The following is a 12,693-nucleotide window of genomic DNA, read 5'->3' as shown; positions in this document are numbered from 1 at the left end:
CATAGATTAGGAGAATGGGCAAAGAAATGGCAGATGGAATACAATGTCGGGAAGTGTATGGTTATACACTTTGGTAAATGAAAGGGCTGACTATTTTCTAAATGGAGAGAAAATACAAAAAAACTGAGGTGCAAAGGGACTTGGGAGTCCTTGTGCAGAATTCCCTAAGGGTTAATTTGTAGATAGAGTCTGAAGTGAGGAAGGCAAATGCAATGTTAGCATTCATTCTGGCGACCCAATCAGTGACAGGAGCAGGGCACACCGAGGTTACTCACAGGTTGGCGACACTTGTTTAAAGGTACAGAAGGGAAGTGCAGGGCAACCATTGTCAAGTGTAGGCCAGTGGTGAGAGTAGGATTGTCAGGGTTTGGCTCAGAAGGGGCGTTGGCTCTGGTTAAACTTATGTTAAGGTTCCGTTTTTTTTTTTACTCTTACTGTACCTATTGTAGTAAATGGCTGTTGTGTGTTCTTCATGCAGGTGCTGGAGTCCTGGGAGACCCAGAGTCTCCCAGGGAACTACATCTGCGTGAAGTGCATCCGGATGCAGCTCCTTGAAGACCATGTTAGAGATCTGGAGCAACAGCTGGATGACCTTCAGCTTGTATGGGACAGTGAGGAGATAATCGATTAGAGTTACAGGGAAGTAGTCACCCCGAAGTAGTGACTGTCAGGAGAAATGGAAATTTGAATAGGCAGTTAGCACAGAGCACCCCTGTGGCCATTCCTGTTAATAATGTATGCTGTTTTAGATACTGTTGTGGGGGATGACCTCCCAAGAGTATGTCACAGAGACCAGGTTACTGGCATTGAGCGTAGGTGTGTGGTGCAGGAGGGAAAGAGAGAGAAGAGGGGAGTGGTAGAGATAGGGAACTCAATAGAACATAGGAAGTGTACAGCACAATACAGGCCCTTCGGCCCACAAAGCTGCGCTGAACATGTCCTTACCTTAAAAATGACCTAGCCCTCTATTTTCCTAAGCTCCACGTAAGGAGTCTCTTAAAAGACCCTATTGTTTCCGCCTCCACCGCCGTCACTGGCGGCCCATTCCACGCTCTCACTACTCTCTGCGTTTTTCAAAAAAAAACTTACCCTGACATCTCCTTTGTACCTACTTCCAAGCACCTTAAAACTGTGCCCGCTTGTGCTAGCCATTTCAGCCCTGGGAAAAAGCCTCTGACTATCCACATGACCAATGCCTCTCATTATCTTGTACACCCCTATCAGGACACCTCTCATCCTCTGTCGCCCCAAGGAGAAAAGGCCAAGTTCCCTCAACCTATTCTCATAAGGTATGCTCCCCAAACCAGGCAACATCCTTGTAAATCTCCTCTGCACCGTTTCTATGGTTTCCGCATCCTTCCTGTAGTGAGGGGACAAGAACTGAGCACAGTACTCCAAGTGGGGTCTGACCAGGGTCCTATATAGCTGCAACATTACCTCTCGGCTCTTAAACTCAGTCCCATGATTGATGCAGGCCAATGCACTACATGCCTTCTTAACCACAGAGTCAACCTGCACAGCTGCTTTGTGCGTCCTATGGACTCGGACCCCAAGATCCCTCAGATCCTCCACACTGCCAAGAGTCTTACCATTAATACTATATTCTGTCACCATATTTGACCTACCAAAATGAACCACCTGACACTTATCTGTGTTGAACTCCATCTGCCACTTCTCAGCCCAGTTTTGCATCCTATCGATGTCCCGCTGTAACCTCTGACAGCCCTCCACACTATTCACAACACCCCCAACCTCTGTGTCATCAGAAAATTTACTAACCCATCCCTCGCTTCCTCATCCAGGTCATTTATGAAAATCACGAAGAGTAGGGGGTCCCAGAACAGATCCCTGAGGCACACCACTGGTGACTGACCTCCATGCAGAATATGACCTGTCTACAACCACTCTTTGGCTTCTGTGGCCAAGCAGGTTCTGGATCCACAAAGCAATGTCCCCTTGGATCCCATGCCCCCATACTTTCTCAATAAGCCTTGCATGGGGTACCTTATCAAATGCCTTGCTGAAATTGATATAGATTACATCTACCGCTCTACCTTCACATTCCTCAAACAATTCAGTCAGGCTTATAAGGCACGATCTGTCTTTGACAAAGCCATGCTGTCTATTCCTAATCATATTATTCCTCTCCAAATGTTCATAAATTCTGCCTCTCAGGATCGTCTCCATCAACTTACCAACCACTGAAGTAAGACTCTCTGGTCTATAATTTCCTGGGCTATCTCTATGCCCTTTCTTGAATAAAGAAACAACATCCGCAACCCTTCAATCATCCTGAACCTCTCCCATCCCCATCGATGTTGCAAAGATTATCACTAGAGGCTCAGCAATCTCCTCCCTCGCCTCCCACGGTAGCCTGGGGTATATCTCGTTCAGTCCTTGTGACCTATCCAACTTGATTCTTTCCAGAAGCTCCAGCACGTCCTCTTCCTTAATATCTACATGCTTAAGCTTTTCAGTCCTCTGTAAGTCATCCCTACAATCTCCAAGATCCTTTTCCGTAGTGAACACTGAAGCAAAGTATTCATTAATTACCTCTGGTTCCATACACACTTTTCCACTGTCACACTTGATTGGTCCTATTTGTTCACGTCTTATCTTCTTCCTCTTCATATACTTGTAGAACGGGTTGGGGTTTTCCTTAATCCAGTCCACCAAGGCCTTCTCATGGCCCCTTCTGGCTCTCCTAATTTCATTCTTAAACTCTTTCCTGCTGGCCATGTAATGTTCTAGATCTCTATCATTACCTAGTTTTTTGAACTTTTCGTAAGCTCTTCTTGACTCGATTTACAACAGACTTTGTACACCATGGTTCCTGTACCCTACCATCCTTTCCATCTCTCATTGGAACGTACCTGCGCAGAACCCCACGCAATATCCTCTGAACATTTGTCACATACCTTCCATACATTTCCCTGACAACATCTGTTTCCAATTTATGCTTCCAAGTTCCCGACTCATCGCCTCATATTTCCCCTTACTCCAATTAAACACTTTCCTATCTATCGCCAATGCTATGGTAAAGAAGATAGAATTGAGATCACTATCTCTAAAATGCTCTCCCACTGAGAGATCAGACACCTGACCAGGTTCATTTCCCAATACCAGATCAAGTACAACCTCTCTTCTTGTAGACTTATCTACATATTCTGTCAAGAAACCTTCCTGAACACACCTAACAAACTCCACCCCATCTAAACCCCTCGCTCTAGGGAGATGCCAATCGATATTTGGGAAATTGAAGTCTCCCACCACAACAACCCTGTTAATATTGCACCTTTCCAGAATCTGTCTCCCTATCAGTCTTCAATGTCCCTGTTACTATTGGGTGGTCTATAAAAAAAACACCCAGTAGAGATGTTGACCACTTTCTGTTCCTAACTTCCACCCACGGATTCTCCGTAGACAATCCCTCCATAATTTCCTCCTTTTCTGCAGCCATGACACTATCTCTGACCAACGCCCCCACCTTTTTTGCCTCCCTCCCTGCCCTTTCTGAAACATCTGAAGCCTGATACTCGAAGTAACCAGTAAGGGGAGTAGACAGGAGATTCTGTGGACATGAATGGGACACCCTGATAATATGTCGCCTCCCAGGTGCCAGGGTCAGGGACATCTCAGATCGTGTCCATAACATTTTGGAGAGGGAGCGAGAGCAGCCAGGTGTCTTGGTACATATTGGTACCATTGACATAGGAAGGAAAAGCAAAGAGGTCTCTAAAAGAAAATTTAGAGAGCTAGGTAGAAAGCTGAGAAGCAGGACCTCCCGAGTAGTAATTTCTGGATTGCTGCCTGTGACGCATGCCAGTGAGAGTAAGAACAGGTTGATTTGGCAAATTAATGTGTTGCTGAGAAGCTGGTGCAGTGGGCAGGACTTCAGGTTCTAGGATCATTGGGATCCCTTCTTGGGGAGGTATGACCTGTTCAAAAGTGACAGGTTGCATCTGAACCTGAGGGGATCCAATATTCTCACAGGCAGGTGTGTTAGAACTGTTGTGGAGGGTTTAGACTAGTTTGGCAGGTGGGTGGAAACCAGAGTGAAGGGACTCAGGATTGGATGGATCGTGAAAAAGCAAAGATAGCATCCAGTCAGACTGTCAGTAAAGGCAGGCAGATGATAGGACATAATTGCAGCCAGCATGGTATCAGTGCATAAGGAATGCTGAATCAAATAGGGCAGCAAATACAGTACTCAAGGTGTTATATCTCAATGCACGGTGTATGAGAAATAAGGTGGATGATCTTGTTGCACTATTACAGATAGTCAGGCATGATGTTGTGGCCATCACTAAATAGTGGCAGAAAGATGGGTGTGGTTGGGAGTAAATGTCCAAGGTTACGCTTTGTCTCAGAGGGATTAGAAGGTAGGTAGTGGGGTTGCTTGGCTCTGCTGGTAAAGAATGGCATCAAACCAGTAGAAAGATGTGACAATAGGATCAGAAGATGTTAAATCCTTGTGGGTTGAGTTTAAGAAACTGCAAGGGTAAAAGGACCCTGATGGCAGTTATATACATGCCTCCCAACAGATTACAACAGGAAATAGAAAAGACAGGTAAAGAGGGCAATGTTATGATAGTCATGGGAGATTTCAACGTGCAGATTGATTGGGCAAATCAGGTTGGAAATGGATCTCAAGAGGGTAAATTGGTTGAATGCCTTGAGCAGTTTGTCATTGAGCCTACTAGGGGGATCAGCTTTACTGGATTGGGTGTTATGTAATGAACCGGAGAAGGTAAAACTGAGGTAGTGGTAGAGATTGTGGAGGCAGTAGTCATGATCTTTCAAATATCATTGAACCCTGGCATGGTGTCAGACCACTAGACAATTGCAAATGTCACTCCATTCTTTAAGAAAGGAGGAAGACAGCAGAAAGGAAATTATAGACCTCAGTGGTTAGGAAGATGTTGAAGTCAATTGTTAGGATGAGATTATGGAGTACTTGGTGATGCAGGATAAGATAGGACAAAGTCAGCATGGTTTCCTTAAGAGAAAAGTTTTCTTGATGAACCTGTTGGAATTGAGATTACATGCAGGATAGAAAAAGAGGATGCAGTGGATGTTGTATATTTGGACTTTCAGAAAGCCTTTGTCATGATGCCACACATGATGCTGCTTACTGGGTTAATAGCCCATGGTATTACAGGAAAGTTACTGGCATGGCTAGAGCATTGGTTAATTGATAGGAGGCAGCAAGTGGGAATAAAAGGATCTTTGTCTCGTTTTCTGCCAGTGACTAGTAGTGTTTTGCAGGGATCAATGTTGGGACTGCTTTTTATGCTGTATATCAATGATCTAGATGATGGAATAGATGGCTTTGTTGCCAAGTTTGCAGATGATATGAAGATTAGTGGAGGAGCAGGTAGTGTTGAGGAAACAGGTAAGCTGCAGTAGGACTTCGACAGATTAGGAGAATGGGCAAGAGAGTGGCAAATGAAATACAATGTTGGAAAATGCATGGTTATGCACTTTGACAGTAGAAATAAATGTGTAGACAATTTTCTAAATGGGATGAAAATCAAAATATTTGAGATGCAAAGGGACTTGGAAGTCCTTGTGCGGAACACCCTAAAGGTTAACTTGCAGGTATGGAGTCGGTGGTGAGGAAGGCAAATGCAACATTAACATTCAATTCAACAGGTCTAGAACATGAGCAGGGATGTGATGTTGAGGTTTTATAAGGCACTGTTGAGGCCTCACCATGAGTATTGTGAACAGTTTTGAGCTCTTCATCTAAGAAAAGATGTGTTGGCATTGGAGATGGTTCAGAGGACGTTCACAAGGATATTCCCCAGAATGAAAGGGTTATCATGTGAGCAATGTTTGATAGCTCTGGGACTGTACTTGCTGGAATTTAGAAGGTTGAGGGCATTGAAGCCTTTGGAATGTTGAAAGGCTTGAATGTGGAAAGGATGTTTCCCATAATATATGGTAGCTGTGGAGATTGCGGAGGCATTAACAATGATCTTTCAGAAGTCAATAGATTCTAGCATGGTTCCGAAGGACTGGAAGATTGCAAATGTCACTCCGCTATTTAAGAAGGGGGCAAGGAAACAAAAAGGAAATTATAGCAAACAATAGAAATTCTGCAGATGCTGGAAATTCAAGCAACACACATCAAAGTTGCTGGTGAACGCTGCAGGCCAGGCAGCATCTGTAGGAAGAGGTGCAGTCGACGTTTCAGGCCGAGACCCTTTGTCAGGACTGTCCTGACGAAGGGTCTCGGCCTGAAACGTCGACTGCACCTCTTCATACAGATGCTGCCTGGCCTGCTGCGTTCACCAGCAACTTTGATGTGTGTTGCAGGAAATTATAGAGCTGTCAGCTTGAATGGCTTGTCATATGAAGAGTGGCTCAGAAGAATGAGGGGTGACCTCATTAAAACCTATCAAATGGTGAAAGGCCCTGAGAAAGTGGACGTGGACAGGAAGTTTCCTATGGTGGGAGAGCCTCAAACCAGAGGGCACAGCCTCAGAATAGAGTGGTGTCCTTTCAGAATGGAGATAAGGATTTTTTTTTTGCTACAGTTTGGTGAATCTGTAAAATTCTTTGCCACAGGCAGCTGTAGAGGCCAAGTCTTTTTGTATATTTAAGGCAGAAGTTGTTAGATTCTTGACTGTTCAGGGCATGAAGGGATATAGGGAGAAGGCAGAAGACTGGGGCTGAGAAAAAAATTCGATTAGCCATGACGAAATGGCAGAGCACACTCAATGGGCCAAATAGCCTAATTCTGCTCCTATATCTTATTGTCTTGAGATATGGTCTTAAGGTCTGGAGCAGGGACCATTCAGCATTAGAGAGGGGGAGGTCATTGGGTTGGTGAAGAACTACCAGTGTTGGAGCTGGAGCAGGGATTAGAGTCAAAAGAGGGTGATGTGGGCAACGGGCATGGGAATAGGAGAGGAGAGATGAGGGGAAGGGTGAGGTGAGCAGAGGTTAATCTTAGGTGAAACGGGAGAAAAAAACAGTAAGTATAGTGTAAGGTCTGGGACGGGTAGGTTAAGAGATAAGGACGCTTTGGTGAGAACAAGAGGTTGCGGGACGAAATGAAGTGGTGGGAGCTTGAAGCTGGATGGAAGAGGAAAGTGGTACCTACAGACTATGGGCATCTAGGCGGGGCTTCAGTTGCCTAGAAACGATGGGAGAACAAGGAAGTCCAGATGTACTGTATCTTCAGGTGCCTGGAATTGGGTGGAAGATTAAGAAATCCAGATGGGTCTTCAGCCTGAAACAAGAGAAAATTTGCAAATGCTGGAAATCCAAGCGATACATAAAAAAACGTTGGAGGAACTCAGCAGGCCAAGCAACATGTATGGGAAAGAGTATAGTTGACGTTTCAGGCCGAGCCCCTTTATCTTTTCCATACATGCTGCCTGGCTTGACAAGTTCCTCTGTCATTTTGTGTGTGTTCTTTGGATCTTCAGCCTGGTGTCAAGTGGGAGAACAAGAAAGTCCAGGTGGATCTCTGGTTGCCTGAAGGTGAGCAGATATCTAATCCAGTGAAAACAGAGAATAACACATCTACAGCACTTCCCATTTGTGAATAACTTTTCAGAAGTTTTGGCAAAATGTAGATTTCATAACTTATTGCAATTGGTATACCAAAAGGAGGAAACCCTTCAATAAATGCAGTAAATAGTATTTAGATCTTTCTAGGTGAACCAGGTACTTTTTGATATCATCAATTCTGTTTATATTGTTACCCAAATCTTTTCAGTTCCTTTTTTTCCTATTACTCAAGTGATGTATTTATCTTAGGGAGCAATATGAAAAATTATGTGTAAAGTTAGAAAGACAACACGCAGATGAGAAACGGTCTGCATTGGCTCACCTCTCACATCAAAAGGACCAGGAAATCAGTGCAGAGAAGGAAGGCTGCCAGAAAAAGGTAGAAGATCTTTTGAATCAGGTATGTGTTGATCTTGTTTAAAATTATTACTATACTATATGTAAATATAGCTTAAATTTTGCAAAACTAATTTCTTCTTTTCCTTGGATCTTGTGCATTTAAAAACAATAGAAGTAGCAGGACTAAATACAAACCATAAAGAAACTATATTCCTTTGAAATTATTCTGTTGTTTTCATGTGCTTAGTGTTTTGGCTGGAAATAAAAGCTAAGGTACAATTTTTTAATATTGTAGGTCTACTCAATTATAATTGGTTATATGATGGAAATGATTATATTTTCTCTTGCAACTCTCTTTTGAAGATAGTGTCTTATGCTAAGGTATCATTCCACCGATGAGTTCTGTTGTACAAAATAATCAGTGCATCCTCATCTGTGAACTGTGGGTGGGCTTCAGAATGGGAAAAGATGTACCGGAAGGGCCAGTTCACCTGCCAAGGAGGGTCCTGCCTTCATCAGTATTGATATTTGTGTTCTTTTGCTGCTTATCAATCCAATAGGAGCATGTTCTTCTTCATTTCCCAGAAACATTATACTTGGATGCCACGGTAGCTTCATGGTTAGCATGACACTATTACAGCTTGGGGTGTTCCAGAGTTTGAAGTTCAATTCTGATGCTGTCTCTAAGGGTTTGCATCTTCTGTCCAGGAACCATGTGGGATTCCTCTGGGTGCTCTGGCTTCCTCCTGCAGTCCAAAGATGTACTGGTTGGTAGCTTAATTGGTCATTGTAAATTGTCCTGTAAATAGGCTAGTGTAAATAGGTGGACTGCTGGGCAGTGCAGCTTGTTGGGCCAGAAGGACTTGTCCCATGCTCCACCTTTAATTAATTAATTAAAGATGCATATTGATAAAGTTAAAGCAATATTTGACATGCTCAATTTTCTTTAAGGTTAGTTACTAGATTTTTAAATGTAACAAAACCATGAAGTATAAAATCAAATGAGGGATCATGTTTATAGAAAAGAATTTGGTATCATTCAATTTTGCTATATCTTTCAAACAATCTGATAGTTTTGATTATAGTACCCCAGTTGGACCAATTCCATCAGCTCCCCTTTTCTTCTAAGTCCAACCACAAAGAATGTTTAAAATTTAAACAAAATTGGAAGCAATCGGAATGGAAAAAGTAATAAGAAAATGAAAACTGATCAAAACTTAATGAATAAGTAAAGAAAAAGACGAAAATACAAAGAGAAGTGCGGGTATGAAGTGGAAGAAAGGGAAGATAGGGAAAAGAGAAGGAAGAAAAATTGAGTTTTAAAGAACTGCTTTGTCATTTATGTGAACTGGTTATTGTTCTGTTTGATTTCTTGTTTAGGCTCTTCACACCTAGCTACAGGTATCTCATTAATTTCAGATGGAACATTTTTTTTCTTTTAATAATTTTAATTTGTTTCACATGCATAATGTTCAGAAGCCCCTTCAATTACAAAATTTGCATTGTTGGTTCAGGAGTCACTATAGTGAACTGATTTTGACCATTAGATATATGCCAACTTGATAATGAGAGCAGTCACTCTCACATTTCCTGTGAAATTTAATTTTTTTTATCAGGGCTTGGTTCAAGTCTGCAAAGAAATTTAGGCTATTTGGATTGGAACTTGATTGAGCTTTCAAAAGAAAGATAACTGCCAATGAATCCTTCTGTTTCTCCTTTTATCACTCTGCTAAAATTTGAGAGGAGATTGATGGAATAGTAATTGATCCCATTGGATATTGGTTCCATTGGATTTGTTTTGGATTTTATGGTCAGGAAAGAGGATATTTTCATTTTATCAAGTAGTACCAGTTTTGCAACTATACCAATTAAATTCAACTCCTTGACCAGGAGAGGGCAAATTTTACAGAAAATTTTTACTCCTAAAGTTGAGATGTGGTCAGGCTCCACTGATTTTTCTGTTTTCAGAATGGTTAGCTGTTTTGTACCACATCATTGCTGACAATGCATGAGCCAAAAGATATAGATGAGGACTTAATCTCATATGTATTCATAAAAGAGAAGGACATGATAACTGGAGAATTCAAGGAGGGAGACAGTGAGGTCTAGAAGAAATATCTAGATAAGCACTTGAATGTTCAAGGAATAGAAATCTGTTGGCAACGTACTGGTAAATGGAATTAGTATGGATAGGTTTTGATGGTTGGTTTGGACATGGTGAGTCAAAGAGCCTATTTCTGTGCTTTCTGCCTGTTTGACTTTGTGACCCAATGTGTCCAAAATTGCCATGTACTTTAAAAAGTTCATTTGCAGGGGGATGGGGACCACAGTACCAGAGCTGACAGTGTGGCTGGGGTGAAAATAAATGATGTTAAAAGTTCAAGCAAATCCACTAATAGAAAGGTTGTGAGTGGTGGTAAAAATCTTCTGAGGTGTATATATTTCAATGCTAGGAGTATTGCGGGGAAGGCGGATGAGTTGAGGGCGTGGATTGACACGTGGAATTACGATGTTGTAGCAATTAGTGAAACTTGGCTACAGGAGGGGCAGGACTGGCAGCTTAATATTCCAGGGTTCCGATGTTTCAGATGTGATCGAGGCAGAGGAATGAAAGGTGGAGGAGTGGCATTGCTTGTTAGGGAAAATATTACAGCTGTGCTCAGGCAGGACAGATTAGAGGGCTTGTCTACTGAGTCCTTGTGGGTGGAGCTGAGAAACAGGAAAGGTATGGCCACATTAGTGGGATTGTATTACAGACCACCCAATAGTCAAAGAGAATTGGAAGTGCAAATCTGCAGAGAGATAGTAGGCAACTGCAGGAAACATAAAGTTGTGGTGGTAGGGGATTTTAATTTTCCATATATTGATTGGGTCTCCCATACTGTTAGGGGCCTAGATGATTTAGAGTTTGTAAAATATGTTCAGGAAAGTTTTCTAAATCAATATATAGAGGGACCAACTAGAGGGGATGCAATATTGGATCTCCTGTTAGGAAACGAGTTAGGACAAGTGACAGAAGTCTATGTAGGGGAGCACTTTGGTTCCAGTGATCATAACACCATTAGTTTCAACTTGATCATGGACAAGGATAGATCTGGTCCTAGGGTTGAGGTTCTTAACTGGAAGAAGGCCAAATTTGAAGAAATGAGAAAGGATCTAAAAAGCGTGGATTGGGACAGGTTGTCCTCTAGCATGGATGTGATGGGTAGGTGGGAAGCCTTCAAAGCAGAAATTTTGAGAGTGCAGAATTTGTATGTTCCTGTCAGAATTAAAGGCAAAGTGAATAGGAATAAGGAACCTTGGTTCTCAAGGGATATTGCAACTCTGATAAAGAAGAAGAGGGAGTTGTATGACGTGTATAGGAAGCAGGGAGTAAATAAGGTGCTTGAGGAGTATAAGAAGTGCAAGAAAATACTTAAGAAAGAAATCAGGAGGGCTAAAAGAAGACATGAGGTTGCCTTGGCAGTCAAAGTGAAGGATAATCCAAAGAGCTTTTACGGGTATATTAAGAGCAAAAAGATTGTAAGGGATAAAATTGGTCCTCTTGAAGATCAGAGTGGTCGGCTATGTGCCGAACCAAAGGAAATGGGGGAGATCTTAAATAGGTTTTTTGCGTCTGTGTTTACTAAAGAAACTGGCATGAAGTCTATGGAATTAAGGGAAACAAGTAGTGAGATCATGGAAACTGTACAGATCGAAAAGGAGGAGGTCCTTGCTATCTTGAGGAAAATTAAAGTGGATAAATCCCCGGGACCTGACAGGGTGTTCCCTCGGACCTTGAAGGAGACTAGTGTTGAAATTGCAGGGGCCCTGGCTGAAATATTTTAAATGTCGCTGTCTACAGGTGAGGTGCCGGAGGATTGGAGAGTGGCTCATGTTGTTCCGTTGTTTAAAAAAGGATCGAAAAGTAATCCGGGAAATTATAGGCCAGTAAGTTTAACGTCGGTGGTAGGTAAGTTATTGGAGGGAGTACTAAGAGACAGAATCTACAAACATTTGGATAGAGTGGGACTTATTAGAGAGAGTCAACATGGCTTTGTGCGTGGTAGGTCATGTTTGACCAATCTATTGGAGTTTTTCGAGGAGGTTACCAGGAAAGTGGATGAAGGGAAGGCAGTGGATATTTTCTACATGGACTTCAGTAAGGCCTTTGACAAGGTCCCGCATGGGAGGTTAGTTAGGAAAATTCAGCCACTAGGTATACATGGAGAGGTGGTAAATTGGATTAGACATTGGCTCGATGGAAGAATCCAGAGAGTGGTGGTAGAGAATTGCTTCTCTGAGTGGAGGCCTGTGACTAGTGGTGTGCCACAGGGATCAGTGCTGGGTCCATTGTTATTTGTCATCTATATCAATGATCTGGATGATAATGTGGTAAATTGGATCAGCAAGTTTGCTGATGATACAAAGATTGGAGGTGTAGTAGACAGTGAGGAAGGTTTTCAGAGCCTGCAGAGGGACTTGGACCAGCTGGAAAAATGGGCTGAAAAATGGCAGATGGAGTTTAATACTGACAAGTGTGAGGTATTGCACGTTGGAAGGACAAACCAACGTAGAACATACAGGGTTAATGGGAACATTTCAATGATGGGGCAAGTGAAGTTGAATGAAGTTATCTCCTTTTGTTCAAGTGCCTGATGGCAGAGGGGTGGTAACTGTTCCAGAACCTGGTGGTGTGAGTCCTGAGGCTTTTGTACCTTCTTCCAGATGGTAGCAGTGAGAAGAGGGCATGTCCTAGGTTGTGGAGGTCTCTAATAATGGATCCTGCTTTCCTGCAACAGCATTTCATGTAGATGTGCTCAATGGTTGGAAGGACCTTACCCATGATGG

The 12,693-nt window shown here is 42.6% G+C and overlaps 1 protein-coding gene across 8 annotated transcripts in view; it reads left to right on the top strand.

Annotated features, from left to right (window-relative positions):
- Window positions 1-12,693, top strand: part of fam184ab (family with sequence similarity 184 member Ab) — a 208,649-nt gene that overhangs the window by 123,232 nt on the left and 72,724 nt on the right. For all 8 annotated transcript variants that reach the window (XM_063033823.1, XM_063033841.1, XM_063033815.1 and 5 more), the window contains exon 9: window positions 7,774-7,924. In XM_063033823.1, the coding sequence (XP_062889893.1) occupies window positions 7,774-7,924 (151 nt within the window). The remainder of the gene's footprint in view (window positions 1-7,773; window positions 7,925-12,693) is intronic.

The sequence above is a fragment of the Mobula hypostoma genome, chromosome 2, assembly GCF_963921235.1.
Source record: "Mobula hypostoma chromosome 2, sMobHyp1.1, whole genome shotgun sequence".
NCBI lineage: Eukaryota > Metazoa > Chordata > Chondrichthyes > Myliobatiformes > Myliobatidae > Mobula > Mobula hypostoma.
Note: the sequence above shows the minus strand (reverse complement) of the source record. Positions and strands in the feature narration are given on the sequence as shown.